This window comes from Coregonus clupeaformis, chromosome 2, assembly GCF_020615455.1.
Source record: "Coregonus clupeaformis isolate EN_2021a chromosome 2, ASM2061545v1, whole genome shotgun sequence".
Lineage (NCBI taxonomy): Eukaryota > Metazoa > Chordata > Actinopteri > Salmoniformes > Salmonidae > Coregonus > Coregonus clupeaformis.
In genome coordinates, this window is record NC_059193.1 from 2,061,856 (window position 1) to 2,078,286 (window position 16,431).

General features: G+C 48.3%; 1 protein-coding gene across 1 annotated transcript; it reads left to right on the plus strand.

Moving 5' to 3' along the window:
* The first annotated feature begins 6,522 nt into the window (after positions 1–6,522).
* Positions 6,523–15,888, plus strand: LOC121549959 (coatomer subunit gamma-2). Its single transcript, XM_041861984.2, has 21 exons — positions 6,523–6,666; positions 7,369–7,502; positions 7,591–7,662; positions 7,967–8,122; positions 8,290–8,382; positions 8,492–8,578; positions 8,806–8,963; positions 9,523–9,656; positions 9,830–9,897; positions 10,033–10,221; positions 10,706–10,801; positions 11,060–11,303; positions 11,674–11,749; positions 11,859–11,962; positions 12,172–12,366; positions 12,728–12,909; positions 13,236–13,365; positions 13,570–13,667; positions 13,897–14,035; positions 15,075–15,173; positions 15,383–15,888. The coding sequence occupies exons 1-21, from the start codon at positions 6,630–6,632 to the stop codon at positions 15,511–15,513; spliced, it is 2,622 nt and encodes an 873-aa protein (XP_041717918.1). The 5' UTR covers positions 6,523–6,629; the 3' UTR covers positions 15,514–15,888.
* Positions 15,889–16,431: the final 543 nt, after the last annotated feature.

A 16,431-nucleotide genomic window follows, 5' to 3' on the forward strand; every position in this document is an offset into this window, starting at 1 on the left:
AAGATCTCCCTTTAGCCACGCTGAGTACAGATCGAGCCAGAGAATTAGAAGACATATCTAAGAGATAGAAACGGATAAATGGAGACGGCGTCGACCAGGATGCTGCTCTACAGATATCCTCTATCCCTGTTCCTCTGAAAAGGGCAGTAGAAGCCGCTACTCCACGAGTGGAGTGAGCTCTGATACCCTGAGGCAATTGCCGCCCTGCTGCCTCATAAGCTGTCTCAATGCCTTCACAAAGCCAGTGAGACAACCTCTGTTTTGAAAGTGGTCTACCTAGTGCAGCCGCACCGTGACACACAAACAACTGAGGCGATGACCTAATCGCTGCTGTGCGCTCGACGTAACACGCCAAAGTGCGTACCGGGCACAGGCGATGGAGCTTTTCCTCACTCCTCTCTCTATGAGGAGGAGGAGAAAAAGCCCACAGCTCCACGGTCTGTGACCTATATGAACTCTTAATAACCTTCGGCACAAATGCCGGGTTAGGACGTAACACTGCTCTGCTCAGGTCACCATTGATGGCCAAGCAGTCAGGTCTCGTCGAAAGAGCACAAATCACTGACCCGCTTAGCTGTAGTCAAAGCGAGCAACAGTGCTGTCTTAATAGACAGCATCTTGAGGGGTATTTGATTCAATGGCTCGAACGGCGACTTACATAGCGCTTCGAGTACCAAAGCCAAATCCCACTGAGGAAGCGTGACTCTAGGTGTTGGCCTAAGTCACCGTGTTCCTAATAGGAAGCGTTTCACTAGAGGGTGGCTAAAGACATTGTCTCTGCCAAAACCCTCATGACAAGCTGAAATCGCTGCTGCAAACACTCTAATCGTGGCAGGCGATTTTTGCTTATCAAACATGAGCTGTAGAAAAGAGAGAATACTCTCCACCTGACAGCTCATGGGGTCTACACCTTGTGTGACACACCATCGTGAAAACACGTTCCATCTACTGGCATACATCTTACATTTTAGTCATTTAGCAGACGCTCTTATCCAGAGCGACTTACAGTTAGAGAGTGCATACATTATTTTTATACTGGCCCCCCGTGGGAATCGAACCCACAACCCTGGCGTTGCAAACGCCATGCTCTACCAACTGAGCTACATCCCTGCCGGCCATTCCCTCCCCTACTCTGGACGACGCTCTGCCAATTGTGCGCCGTCCCATGGGTCTCCCGGTCGCGGCCGGCTACGACAGAGCCTGGATTCAAACCAGGATCTCTAATGGCACAGCTAGCACTGCAAAGCTGTGCCTTAGACCACTGCGCCACTCGGTAGACTTAGAAGTGGAACTGGCACGTGAACCCTGTATGGTCCTGATCACAGCATCAGATAACCCACGGCGCTCTAGCCTGTCCCTCTCAGCAGCCAGGCCTTCAGTGGTTGGCCGATTATGGGCAATTTCCCTATCGTGCCAGCCGCCTGAGACAACGCGTCCCGTCGATGTGGAATTGGCCAAGGTGGCGCAATCAACATCTAACTCATCTCCGCAAACCAAGGAGCCCCCGGGCGATCGGGCGCTATCAGTATCACTGACAGCCCCCCTGACCTCACCCTGGCTAGCAGTGGGAGAATGCAGGACAGCGGAGGGAATGCATACAGGAGAACTCTCGGCCACGGTTGGCGGTTCGTCCTGTTCCCTCAGAGAGAACCACAGAGGACATTGCGCGTTCACGCGTGACGCGAATAGGTCCACCTCGGCTCTCCCGAATTGTTCCCAAATCTGGAGAACAATGTCTGGATGCAGACACCACTCGTCGTCTCGAGGACCCCCTCTTGACATGAGGTCTGCTCCTACGTTCAAGTAGCCCGGAATGTGTGCTGCTCTCAATGAGCGATGGTGCTCGTGAGCCCACAGCCACAATTCCTCTGCCGCCCGATGGAGAGCAGGAGACCTGACTCCTCCCTGGCGATTTATGTGGGCTACTGTGGTCCGGTTGTCTGACCAGACCAGCACATCGCGACCCCGAAGGGTAGACGCGAAGTGGGTCAGAACCAGTCGAACCGTTTCCAACTCCAGGAGGTTGATGTGACGACCTGATTGAGGCCACACACCTCCTATCGCTTGTGTCTGACATGTCCCTCCCCATCCCGTCAGGGACGCATCCGTGAATACTGGGATGTGAGAGGACACCTTTCCTATCGGGACTCCGTGCGTGAGAACGCGCGAGTTTCTCCAATAGTTTAGGTCTGCACTGAGCGAGAGGGGAACCACCACCAACCGATGACGTTGACGCAATGGGTCTAGTCTTAGTTGGGCGAACCATCGCTGCATCCTGCGCATATGCAGGAGTCCCAGCGGAACCACAGATTGGGCTGACGACATGAGACCCAAAAGTGACATGATCGACAGCGCCGTCACCGTGTGATTCGGACGACACTTCCTTAGGGCTAGCAACATGGCTACCCTTCGGGGGTCCGAAATTCGAGCCCTCATCCTCACAGTGTCTAGCTGTATCCCCAGGTAGACAATCTGATGAGTGGGCCAGGGCGCGCTCTTTTTCCAATTCACAGCAAACCCCAGACTTGTGAGATGCATCACTGTCTGTGTTGTGTGAGTGATCGCCAGCTCTGCTGACGGGGCGAGAACCAGTAGGTCGTCCAGGTAGGCTAGTAGCCATATTCCCTGATGACGCAACGGTTCCAATGCCGCCTCCACACACTTGGAAAATGTGCGAGGTGCCAGGGCGTACCCAAATGGCATCCTCGTGTATTCGTACGCCACCCCTTGAAAGGCGAACCGCAGAAACTTCCTGTGACGCGGCTGAACCGGCATATGAAAGTACGCGTCCTTTAGGTCTATGCTCGTACAAAAGTCCCCTCTCTGGACACATTCCAGCAGACGTTTTGTCGATAGCATTCGGAAGGGCCGTTTGGTTATGCTCTCGTTGAGAATGCGTAAATCCAAAATCGGCCTCACTCCCCCCGTCTTTTTGGGCACTAGGAAATAAGGCGAATATAGCCCTTTGTTCCTTTGCTCCCGGGGCACTACTGTCACCGCCTCCTTCGCCAAAAGTTCCGTAATCTCTGTCATCAGAGCGGCCACTTTGTCTGGCGTTTTCATCACCGTCTCCACCACTCCCCTGAACGGGGGTGGGGTCCGGTGGAATTGGAGAGCATAACCCTTCTGCAACGTCTGTTCTAGCCAGCGTGAGAGGGTGCAGCTTCTTCGCCACTGCCAGCAATGCAGAGAAAGCGGCTGGGCCCGAAGCTGTGGTGCATCCAGTAGGAAGGACCTGTATTCCTCTATGGCCCTTACCGCCACTGTTCCCCAACATCGAAGTGGTGGAACAGCCCAAGGTGGGCCTCCCGTGAAAGGGAGAGGAACCATCAATGCGTTCTGAGAGAGAAAGAGGAGCAGGTACGTCGGTTAAACTCGTAACCGTCGTATTCCTGCCCTCCTTGAACGCATCGCGGGTCTGAATTGCGCTGACCGAGGTCACAGCCTGCGGCAGGGCACCATCCCCAGCAAGCGATTGCGTCATCTTAGGTGACTGCAATTCACTATCAGAGCCCTTCACTACAGTACTCCTAGAAGTCTGTAGTATGAGGTCTCTATGAGGTAAAACAAGGCGCCGCCTTGATACCTTCTTAACTTTCACCTTCTGTGTGTGTTCAACTCTGCACCCCTGGTGGGTTGATTCACACTCAGTGTGGTGAGTACTAGCTCGTTCTGTCAGGGGAGCCGATACGTTGTTTATACCCATAACCTTAGTAATCCGTCCCTCCGTGAACGTAGCATGGGTCTGAATCGCATTAACCGAGACCTTGGTCTGCGATAATGCGCCGTCCCCAGATAGCTGCTGTGTTACAATGCCTGGGGGCGCCGATACTCTGGACACCTTCGTGACCGCGGTAATCGGGCCCTCCGTGAACGCAGCATGGGTCTGGCTCGTACTAGCGAAGACCTTAGTCTGTGCTAGTGCGCCATCTCCCAACAAGCGGCTGCGTCCTCATGTCAGAATCTGACCGGGACTGCTGCCTGCTATGTAAAACACTTCTTATACGTGAAGTGTGATGTGACGACCTGATTGAGGTCTTATGGATACCTACTCTATGTGCCTGTTCAGCAACGCACCCTCGGTGGGCTGAACGGCTCTTAGAGTGGTAAGGAAGAGAGGGTGAGATTTGAACGCTCTCGGACGTATTATGGAAAAGGAGCTCTTTTTTGACAAAGTCAGGTGGAGCCAACTCTTTATTAAATACATCAACAAAGGCATTTACATCAACACCCATCCCTTCAACCGAAGGGTGTGGGGGAACAGTGGGCGCTTTCGACACCATCGATGCGTCCTCCATCCACTCCCCCGCGTCCCGTCACGTACGCCTCCTCTTGCCTCCCTTGGAGGGCCAGGTCGACGTCCTCGTCACCTCCCTCGCCGGCTGTAGTGGGGCTACCGTAGCTGCTGGGAGGGCAGGGCCCGTTCCCTTGCTGCTCCTGACCGCCGGATGACGCCGATTACGCCGCCTCGCCGTAGACCCCGGTCTACTTGGAGGGGCGGAGGTAGATGGCCTTTGAGATGGAGCGGGGCCGAGTCGTCCTGCCAACGGCAGGTGCTTGGCCAGCTGTTTCTTCTCCTCCTCTAGCTTAGAGAAACGCTCCGTCGCCTCTTTGACTGCGACCCCAAAGAGGCCGTCGTCAGAGAGGGGGGCGTTCAAAAGAGACGTCCTGTCTGCCTCTTTCATGGATGTCAAGGACAACCAGAGGTGTCGTTCCCCGACCACCGAAGTGGCCATGGACCTCCCCGCGCAGACTGTGGACGCCTGTGTCAGGTGGAGTATGGTGCCAGAAATTCTGGACGCCTCCTCCACCTCCTCCGGTGCCATCTCTGTCTTGCCTGTGGTTAAACGGGACAGAGAGGCCGCCAAGAGGGCAATGTTGTTAGCTGCTGCTACAGCTTGGGCTCCCAACCCAAAGGACTTCTCTAACAGCGACGCTGTGAGTCGGTCCTTGTGGGATGGCAACATGGCCTTCTTGGAAGAGGGCCAAGGGCTCGAACCCGGTACGAGATACGCCGCCATGGCGCTCTCTAACCTGGGGATTCCCTGACCCTGGAACCTTCCTTCCACTCTCGTGAATGGGAGATACGCTTTTACAGGCGAACGCGCCGCTAAAGGTGCCTCCCACGAGCCCTCAACGTATCTAGCCAAAGAAGGCATGGCAGGAGCCACTGGCTCTGCCGCCTTCCTTGGCCTGGAATAAGGACCGCCCTCCATCATATCAACCTCCGGTGCGGAGGGAAGAGGGGGCAGCCGTATTACCAGCCGTTGAGCAGCTCTCTCAATGAGACCCGGAAAATCCGATCTCAGAGAGGCTGCGGCTAAAATGAAAAGCTTCTGATCTCTCAGAGCTCGTATCCCCTTCGCTATAAGGACTACAAGCCCTCTCGCTCTCCAAAGGAAAGGGGGGCTTGAAAATATGAGGGATGGGGTCCGACTGTTCCATAGGAATGCCAGACTCCTCCTCAAAGTCCTTATCTTCCCCCGAGTCTGCACCGTCGGACGACGTCCTCTGAAGCAGAGGCTAGTATCGACAGCACGTCCTCAAGGGGGATGTCCTCCCTGAAAACGCCCAACGCTGCTTCCTCTCCTTTAAAGAAAGGAGGGCGCAGGAGGCGCACTGGGGGACTGCAGACGCCTTCCTTGGCATGCTGGGACCCCAAACACACGAAACACAGGTCGTGGTGGTCACCGGCCGCCATGGAAGTGCATCTGCACTGAGCTCTGAAAAGAGCTTTTGGGGGTGGAAAATCTCCCGGTGTGCTCATTTAGACGACGTTGATGACTGGAATATCAACTGCGTTTTTCTCGTCCTGAGTCTTGTGCTTCGTCTCTTCTTGGCACTTCAGTCTATTCATCCAGTCGCTGAAGAAAAAGGGAGGCTGATTGAGGGGAGGCATCCCCTCTTATAGGGACACCTGTACTCCTATTGGCTGTAGGTGTGTGCATAATTTTGTCTCAGGCTGTTGCTGCCTTAGGGCAGAGGGTAAACCAATAGGAGCAGAGCTCCCCTATGGGGCGGAGCTCCACGATATAGAACTGTATTGATCAAATGTTTCATCGATGAGAAAATGTGCAGAATGTCGGCCAAAATCAATCTCGTTCCATCTTCTCCCACTGCCGGCCAAGGGGCTTCCTCTCAGTGGTACTGAGCGGAAACACCAAGCGGATGCTTCACATTTATAAGTCCGGTGAAATAGTTGTCTCATTGTTTTATCTGTGATGACAATGTCTGTATTTCCAATTTCTTTGATGAAGTCTGGGTTCCTGCTCTTTAGGGCAAAGGCAGATGACCTCAGACCTTGTATATTCCAGGATGAGATAGTAAAAGCTTTGTATTACATATTGTCTAGTCTTTTTTCGTGTGGTTTAGGCTCGGATAATTACAGTAGGCGTGAGCAGCGCATGTTGAGCATCTTATACATACTGTAGGTCGCAGGATGGGGCAAACCATCATCTATGCGTAGCTCACTGCTCCCCCTACTGCCCACTGCAAATCATGAAATTTGACGTCATTTCCGTCGACATGGGCACACAGACAGGAAGGTTGCATTTGGCGACGTGGAAGTGACTGGTCGTCTGTTGTGAGGCTGTACACGAACCACACTGATCCACAAACATTCCGTAATAATGATAAAGAAATTTGACAAGAAGGACGAAGAGTCTGGTAAGATATATTAAATGTAAAGAAGTTAATATAGCTACTTTGAAATAGGTAGCGTATTTTTTTTTGCCAACTAGCTACCGCTGACGTTAGCTAGCCAGCTGGCTAGTATTATATCTAGGTAACTACACTAGCCTAAATTGGTCTTCGTTTGGTGGATATTTTTAAAAAATCAAATGGACATGTCTGTCTATTTGTTGATCACACTAGCTACATGTGTCTATTTGTTGAGCAGATATGCCAATTGACTGCTAGCTAGCTTAAAGCGTCTCTATCTGTCAAATTAGCTTGCAAACTAGCTAAACTAACGTTAATTGGTTATGAAGTGAAGACTAAGTTAACTAACTGCGCCAAGTCAAAAATACACTTCTTCTTTGGCTGTGCCGTGGAATTGTTTTTAAGAGATTGATAACCTAGTTAGCTACATGTGTCTATCCAATGTACCGTATCCCTGTAGTTGGTTAGATAGCTAATTTAGTTAATTAAAAAACTGTCAATGTTGTCTTGTTCACTCAAGCTTGATGACCATAGCTAGACGAGGTTTCAGCTACCTAAGTTAGGAAGTTACGAAAATCACTTTCAACACTATAGTAATGACGCATAGCAAGCGAAGCTACCTAGTTAGTTTTTATAAACTGTCTTTATAGTTTGACAATCCAATTATGTCTTAATGTGGCTGTTTTTTCTCTTCGCTGCAACAATTAGGAAGTGGCTCTAACCCTTTCCAGCATCTTGAAAAGAGTGCAGTGTTGCAGGAGGCTCGTATCTTCAACGAGACGCCGATCAACCCCAGAAGATGTCTCCACATCCTCACCAAGATCATTTACCTGCTCAACCAGGTGAGAAACAAATCCATTACTTGCAAACCAGTTGTTTTGCATGTATACCCTTTGATATTAACAAAACATTTTTTTATGTTCTGTCCAGGGGGAGCACTTTGGAACTACGGAGGCGACCGAGGCCTTCTTCGCAATGACCAGGCTCTTCCAGTCCAATGATGTGAGGCTACATTTTTGTTTTGGGTTTAATTGATTTCAATACAATTTACTCATCCCAGAAGGGGAATTATTGCTGATCATACAAGAAAACAATTAAACAACATTATCGACAGAACATACCATAACATATACCATACATGATGACATAAACTCACACAAACTAACTTCAGACAGGTCCAGCTAGTGCCGTTAAATTAGTATTCAATGAGTAGTGTTGTAATTGACATATTGTAGGGAAATGTGGCGCATAGTGTTTTTCTATAGCGTTATCTGCTTTTTGAAAATGTCTCTTTGTATTCCTTCAGCAAACCCTGAGAAGGATGTGCTACCTGACCATCAAGGAGATGGCCAACATCTCTGAGGATGTCATCATTGTCACCAGCAGCCTGACCAAGGACATGACTGGCAAGGAGGATGTGTACAGAGGACCCGCCATCAGAGCTCTCTGCAGGATCACTGATGTCAGTTTCTCTGTCTGTCTCTTTGTTTTCTTTGTCTCCATTCTGATAGCTGAACAGCATTTTTTATAAAAAAATTTACATCCAGCTTACATTGTTATTGTCATTGGACTGAACCTATGCTTTTTGGTCAATAAACTGGAGCCCCACTTTGTAACTCCGTCCCACAGACCACCATGCTGCAGGCCATTGAGAGATACATGAAACAGGCCATCGTTGACAAAGTGCCCAGTGTGTCCAGCTCTGCCCTGGTCTCCTCTCTGGTAAGAAATTAGCCACACGGCGCCTGGATGTCTCAAGGTGACTGTGTTGTCTGTAAGTACTCCCAGTGCTTTGTGGGTAATGTAGTTTGTTGTTCCTGTGTGTCTTTAGCACATGGTTAAGATGAGCTACGACGTGGTGAAGCGCTGGGTGAATGAGGCACAGGAGGCAGCGTCCAGTGACAACATCATGGTCCAGGTGGGTTACCCACACACACACTGCGCACACACACCGCTCACACACTGTTGATAACATGTTCATTAGGCACTAAGCGGAAGAAAACAGTCAAACGGGGAGGTTCCATCTTTACTCTTTCAATATGAATACACTGAAAAAGGTTTTGATATGTTGTTCCCTAATGAACATGACCCGGATAAGTTGAAAGATAATCACTTCCACTGTGACCTCTCTGTGACCCCCCCCAGTACCACGCCCTGGGCCTGCTGTACCACCTGAGGAAGAATGACCGACTGGCCGTATCCAAGATGCTCAACAAGTTCACCAAGTCTGGCCTCAAGTCCCCCTTCGCCTACTGCATGCTCATCCGTATCGCCAGCAAGCTGTTGGAGGAGACCGAGGCAGGGTAGGTAGCACCATGGAAGTACTGTCACATAGACCAGGGTTTTCATAACTCTGTCCTGGGCCCCACCGGTGCATGTTTTGGTTTTTGCCCTAGCACTACACAGCTGATTTCAAATAATCTAAGCTTGATGATGAGTTGGTTATTTGAATCAGATGTGTAGTGCTAGGGCAAAAACCAAAACATGCACCCACGGGGGGCCCCAGGACCGAGTTTGGGAAACCCTGCTACAGACCGAGGAACATAGACTGAGGGAGGGCAGATAAGCACTGTCATGGACCGTTTACTTGAATGGGTTTTCTATTTGTTCTATTTCTATGGGTAGGGGTAAAACAGTGGATTGGTGTCTAATATTCTCTTTCATTGATATGTATTGTTTTTATTGAACACAAGGGGGGGAAGTGATCTGTATAGTGACATCATGCATTACATGTTCACATACACATGGCAGTGGAGGACACAGAATACAGTGTCAAATTTTACTTTATAAACATATTGGTATATTTTTATCTTCCTGTGTGTGGCATTGTAATAAAAATGGTATGCTATTTTCTGTTTGCAGACACGACAGTCCCCTGTTTGACTTCATTGAGAGCTGTCTGAGGAACAAGCATGAGATGGTGGTGTACGAGGCAGCCTCAGCCATAGTTCACATGCCCAGCTGTACAGCCAGAGAGCTGGCCCCTGCTGTCTCTGGTGAGTCTCTCTCTCTTATCTATTACAGACAGTTTGGTAATTACACCTTGCTTTCTGGTGTCCACATGTGGGTAGCTACCTGTAGACATAGATATTTGTGAGGTTGTAGTATCCTATGATCCTAGTACCTCTGGTTTTACAACTTGACTGTCTGTTAATGTGTTTCTCTCCAGTCCTGCAGCTGTTCTGCAGTTCTCCCAAAGCAGCCTTGAGATACGCAGCCGTCAGGACCCTCAACAAGGTGGGTCTCCACTTCTCCATGCTCTTCATTACTCTGAATTACCAATAGCAATGTAGGCTATATCATGCAGATGAAGGATATGTTTTAGATTGGGTGTACTGTATTTACAACTGCATTACCCCATTTGTCCACCAGGTGGCGATGAAGCACCCGTCGGCGGTGACTGCTTGCAACCTGGACCTGGAGAACCTGATCACGGACTCGAACCGCAGCATCGCCACGCTGGCCATCACCACACTGCTGAAGACGGGCAGTGAGAGCAGTGTGGACCGCCTCATGAAGCAGATCTCCTCCTTCGTCTCTGAGATCTCTGACGAGTTCAAGGTGAGGAGGAGGATGTGTTTCTGTTTCAGTTTTAATGTGTAGTTAATCCTCAATGATAAACTCTTGTTTTTTCCCCCTCTGCAATACTCTAGTTTAATCATTTAGGAATTGAAATAGTTGGATAAATCAATTAGAATACACTGAATATGTAATCCCCCCTCCCCCAAAACAATCTTTGTAGTAAGTTATACTATAGCATCATTCTGCATATTTTAAACAATGCTTTAATCTATTTCCAAACGAGGGTATTTCTTCACCAAAGGGAAGTCCTATCATCTGACTGTTGGGTGTGGTCCTATCATCTGACTGTTGGGTGTGGTCCTATCATCTGACTGTTGGGTGTGGTCCTATCATCTGACTGTTGGGTGTGGTCCTATCATCTGACTGTTGGGTGTGGTCCTATCATCTGACTGTTGGGTGTGGTCCTATCATCTGACTGTTGGGTGTGGTCCTATCATCTGACTGCTGGGTGTGTGTGTTTCAGGTGGTGGTTGTGCAGGCCATCAGTGCCCTGTGTCAGAAGTATCCCAGAAAGCACAGCGTCATGATGAACTTCCTGTCCAACATGCTCCGAGATGACGTGAGTTGAATACACTGACTCGAACACACCAAAAGTAGCCTAATGTCTTTTTTCACTGATGTGTAGGACAAGATAACCTATTTTAGCACATTTATGCCCTTTACACTGACATATGAAGCCCATCTATGGACTACAGACAAAAAAGAGCTCTTTGGCTAACTCTGGCACATTTACATTGATTTGACCACTCAGTTACTGATTTATTGTACGACTGTCCCTGACACATAAATCATTTAAACTATGCCTCCCCTCTCTCAGGGTGGCTTTGAGTACAAGCGGGCCATCGTGGACTGCATCATCAGCATCATCGAGGAGAACCCAGAGAGCAAGGAGACGGGGCTGGCCCACCTGTGTGAGTTCATCGAGGACTGTGAGCACACGGTGCTGGCCACCAAGATCCTCCACCTGCTGGGCAAGGAGGGCCCGCGCACGCCCTCGCCATCCAAGTACATCCGCTTCATCTTCAACCGCGTGGTGCTGGAGAGTGAGGCCGTCAGAGCCGGTGAGAAACGGGCGAGTGTGTGTGTTTTTAAGTTGACGTTTCTACCGGAAACCCCTGGTGGCCTGGAGTTGTCAATAGCGTGTGTGTTTGAGAGACAGTTGTGTGTCTGGGTGCCACGTGAATGGTAGTTCTGATAAGTCTGTTGGGATTAGCTCCATTGTTAACTGGTGACATCACCAACCATGAAAGGTTAAATTCACTAATATGAAAATAATACCAAACCGAGTACGTAGACAAATCGTATTTGCGCCTGGCCTTTCAACAGAAACTCACTGTTAATCATGAAGTGTTTAAAGTAATTTGAGTTACCACGTTTTTGTTTCTACACAGTGTGTAATAACTAAGCCTAGCTCCTTTCTCCTCCCTCTAGCTGCGGTCAGTGCTCTGGCTAAGTTTGGAGCCCAGAATGATGACCTTCTCCCCAGTGTGTTAGTCCTGATGCAGAGGTAGAGACAGCCTTTCACTGGCTCCCTGTCATACTGAACCATTTCCTGGTTGCTATGCAGTGTGTGGTTACTACTCTAAAGTGTGTTGACGTATCCTGTGGGTTTCTAGGTGTATGATGGACAGTGATGACGAGGTGAGGGACAGAGCCACCTTCTACATGAACGTGCTGCAGCAGAAGCAGAAAGCCCTCAACGCTGCCTACATATTCAACGGTGAGAACCCACTGCGCTCCTAGTCTGAACTTGAAAGCACTAAAACATGTGGACATGTCTGGTATAATTCAGAATGTACGGTTGTGTTTTTTTTATTGTGGTCACTCAAACTCTCAGCGAATCGACACATGCTGAGAAACATTTTCCCATCGAACCTCAAAATGAATAAATGCATTTCCTTTATTGAACCGTGTGTCTCCTCCCCTCAGGTCTGTCGGTGTCTGTCCCAGGTCTGGAGAAGTCCCTCCATCAGTACACCCTGGAGCCCACAGAGAAGCCCTTCGATATGAAGTCTGTTCCCCTGGCCAACACACCCATCACAGAGCAGAAGACAGAATTCGCTGCTGTTGCCACTAGCAAGCTGCCAGAGAAACCAGGCCCGACGCGCCAAGACATCTACCAGGGTACAGTCACCTTACTTGAAACTATCATGGCAAGACATGGTGTTATCACAAGGAAACAAAACATTTGGTCTGAATTTCTTGAGTAAAAACATCCAGTCACATTTATTTTCCAAGCTATAGCACACAATATTTGACATGAAACACTTTCTTAATGAACGATAGAATTCAGTCTGCTTCAAGTTATTAGCCATGGAAAACCAAGGATCATAGTAGCAGTAGTTGTGATACTGGTATTGTGACACAAACTTCAGGGCAGCTTTAATATTTAAGTAGTTAGGACTAGGGGTGGATTTGGAACTGGGCCTCTCCTCAAATCTCTCCCTCTAACCTCTCCTCTAATCTCTCCTCCCCCTCTCAACAGAACAACTGGCAGCCATTCCAGAGTTCCAGGGCCTGGGTCCTCTCTTCAAGACGTCAGAGGCGGTGCAGCTGACGGAGGCGGAGACTGAGTATGTGGTGCGCTGCGTCAAGCACACCTTCGCCAGACACATGGTGTTCCAGTTCGACTGCACCAACACGCTCAATGACCAGCTCCTGCAGAAGGTAGGGCTACACTGGTGATTGGTGTGAATGAGGAAATTCACGTCTCCTTGCCAAGGTGTGGAGATCTAGTTTGGTGCAAAATGGCTGCAGTGACATCACCCCAAATCCCTCCTTACAGTCTAGATGGCTTTGAGCAGTTTGTATTCAATTCATAAAGCTTTATTGTCCATTCGATTGACAGTACAGTAGACAGAAAAGTGTATTTGGTGGCTCACATTAAACTCTACAACACTGACGTTAAGACACAGGACAAAAATATATCTAAAATGTTTAGAAATGATATAGAAATGTATTAAGTCTAATTCCACTGGGTTGTTGTCCCTCAGGTTATGGTTCAGATGGAGCCGTCGGAGGCCTACGAGGTTCTCCACTATGTCCCTGCCGCTAACCTGCCCTACAGCCAGCCTGGCTCCTGCTACAGCCTGGTCAGACTGCCTGAAGATGACCCCACCGCAGGTTACTTTATTATTAAACCTCATGTAGATCATGTAGCACCTAACCAAGATCAAAACACATGGGTTTTCCATTGAGAGAAGAATGCAGTTATCTGCTGGCCTTCTTCAAACACTAAGGACACTGTTATTTACATCACATAGGCGTAGTCATGTAATGTATGCACCATATGTGTATGTCATATTGAATGTGCTCTCTGCTCCCCAGTGTCCTGTACGTTCAGCTGTACTCTGAAGTACCTGGTGAAAGACTGCGACCCCAACACAGGAGAGCCCGATGACGACGGTTACGATGACGAATATGTGGTATGAGCTCAATAGAAAACCTATTTTTAAAATCTCTATAAACCCATTTATCAAAAAAATAATTTCAAAGAACCCTTCATACATCTCGTTTACCGTCATTTGCCGAAACTCTATTCACTCCTTCCCTTTTCTACCTTCTCTGCTCTCTTCCCTCTCCCCATGTGTGTTTGTGTTGTGTGTGTGTGTGTGTGGTGTTTCTTGTGTTGTGTGTGTGTGTGTTGTGTGTCAGCTGGAGGACTTGGAGGTGACTGTAGCAGACCACATCCAGAAGGTGTTGAAGCCTAACTTCTCCGCAGCCTGGGACGAGGTGGGAGACGACTTTGAGAAGGAGGAGACGTTCGCCCTGGCCTCCGTCAGAACGCTAGATGGTAATTATTTCAATCGGGATCTTTGGATTTATCACCCCACAATTGAAACAGTGTACATTTTGTGAGAGGATTTAGAGCAGTGGTTCCCATACATAGAAATAGAATTATTAACAATTGTATTTTTTCGCCATACTTTTCTCTTTCCATTGTGACTCACCTAAAGCCTTTTTCAGCTTGTTTGTGAGGCATCAAATGGGCTATTTCTAACCATAAGTCTTTAAATACAACCCAATGGAACTGGCCTCGTGACAGTATTTGACCTATGTATTTAACCCAGGTCTGGAGTTGGGGAACTGACTTCACATTAAATGATCTTTGTTGATAATATTTATCTTATGACACAACTACATATTTAAGGCAGTGTGAGTAATATGTCTTTTGGACACAAGCACATTTGAAGGCAGGTTGTATCTAGGGGGCTACAGTGTGTTGAGTAAAATCTCCCAGTTGTCTCTGTAGAGGCCGTTGGTAACGTCTCTCTGTAGAGGCCGTTGGTAACGTCTCTCTGTAGAGGCCGTTGGTAACGTCTCTCTGTAGAGGCCGTTGGTAACGTCTCTCTGTAGAGGCCGTTGGTAACGTCTCTCTGTAGAGGCCGTTGGTAACGTCTCTCTGTAGAGGCCGTTGGTAACGTCTCTCTGTAGAGGCCGTTGGTAACGTCTCTCTGTAGAGGCCGTTGGTAACGTCTCTCTGTAGAGGCCGTTGGTAACGTCTCTCTGTAGAGGCCGTTGGTAACGTCTCTCTGTAGAGGCCGTTGGTAACGTCTCTCTGTAGAGGCCGTTGGTAACGTCTCTCTGTAGAGCAGGGATCATCAACTAGATTCAGCCGCGGCCCAATATTTTCTTGAGCGGATGGCCAGAACATAATAAAACAAATATTTGTAGACTTCAAGAAGCCTAAACAGATATAATAATTTCAAATCTTGATTACATTTGGGAACATCGTCCTGCGTAGGGTGCCGTCTTTCGGCTGGGACGTTAAAACGGGTGTCCTGACTCTCTGGTCATTTACGAGACCTCTCTGTTCCCTGTTGTCTCTGTAGAGGCTGTTGGTAACATCATCAGTTTCCTGGGCATGCAGCCCTGCGAGCGTTCAGACAAGGTCCCCGAAAACAAGAACTCACACATCCTCTTCCTTGCCGGTGGGTATTTTATTTATTTATGTTATCTTGATTTGAATTAATTAATGTTTTGCAATATGAAGTGTATTGTAGGCTCATTCTGTACCCTTTATTACCGTAAATATGTTAAGAGCAGTTCCCAACCTAGACAAGGCAGCTTGTGGTTGATGCAAGCCTCTCATTGGTCCTTGGTATGAATTACAGTTTCTTTGTCCCTCCCCTTCCTCCAGGTGTGTTCCGGGGGGGTCATGACGTGCTGGTGCGCTCGCGCCTGGCCCTGGCCGATGGTGTCACTATGCAGGTGACGGTCCGCAGCTCGGACGAGACGGTTGTTGACATCATCCTAGCCTCCGTGGGCTAGAGGGCGCCAGCGAGGCCTGTTCACCAACAGGCCACGTGCCAATCCAACAAAGAAGAAGCTCCGACTTCAATGGCATATTCTAATTGTTTTGTCTACTTTTTTCCAATATTCTCCACGCAATGTCCTTCTCCCCTGCTTTATGTCGTTTGAATGTGTCTTGTGTTGTAGGGTAGCCTGTTTCTTGAGATGGAATACATTATGGTGAGAGGTGTGTACTACTGGCATCCTTGTGTAGACTGGCCCCAGATCAGTTTGTGGTCATTCATAGGAGTTGGCAAGGCAGCACAAACAGATCTGGGACCAGGCTAGCGTCACTATAGTTCCACTATAATGGTCCATGATCTATTAAATGTTGACCAAGGAAGTACAAAATGACTGTCTTTTGTGGACTTAATTATTGTTACACAAGCTTTTTGGAAAACTAATTTTATTTCAAGGAAAGTTTACTTTTCTTAGTCAGTGCTGCATTTCCTCCATACACAGAATGTAGAAATATCAAAATTATTTTCCTTGGGATGCAACCTGTTAGAAATGCTCTACCACCTTATGAATTACATCAATTTATCATAAACAACTTAATTGAACCCCAAAGATAATCAAAATACTTTTGTGATTAGCTTGGGCAATCTTCCATGCTTCCAGTAAGATTTCCTATAAATGTCCCTATAGTAGCAGTAGTTCCATTTAGTATTGTCATTTGCAGCTAAGCTATTGTAATTTTGTTCATACAGAGTAGCAGGAGATAGTATCTGTCAGACTTTGGTGACATCAATACCAGGAATGGATTCAAGATGTCTGTGTGTCATATCAGGTATGATTCAATGTGCACAGTTCTCATCCAGGTTGAAGTTTTTCAATTATGGGTGTTTGTTCACGACCGACCCAGCCAGTCAGAATCTGAATCTTCTGCACACTACT

Excerpts from the sequence above, each read along its gene's own strand:
- LOC121549959 (XM_041861984.2), top strand. The coding sequence starts at position 6,630 with ATGATAAAGAAATTTGACAAGAAGGACGAAGAGTCTG. Across the intron at positions 9,657-9,829 it reads GCTGGCCCCTGCTGTCTCTG|TCCTGCAGCTGTTCTGCAGT; the intron begins GTGAGTCTCTCT and ends GTTTCTCTCCAG. Across the intron at positions 12,910-13,235 it reads ATGACCAGCTCCTGCAGAAG|GTTATGGTTCAGATGGAGCC; the intron begins GTAGGGCTACAC and ends GTTGTCCCTCAG.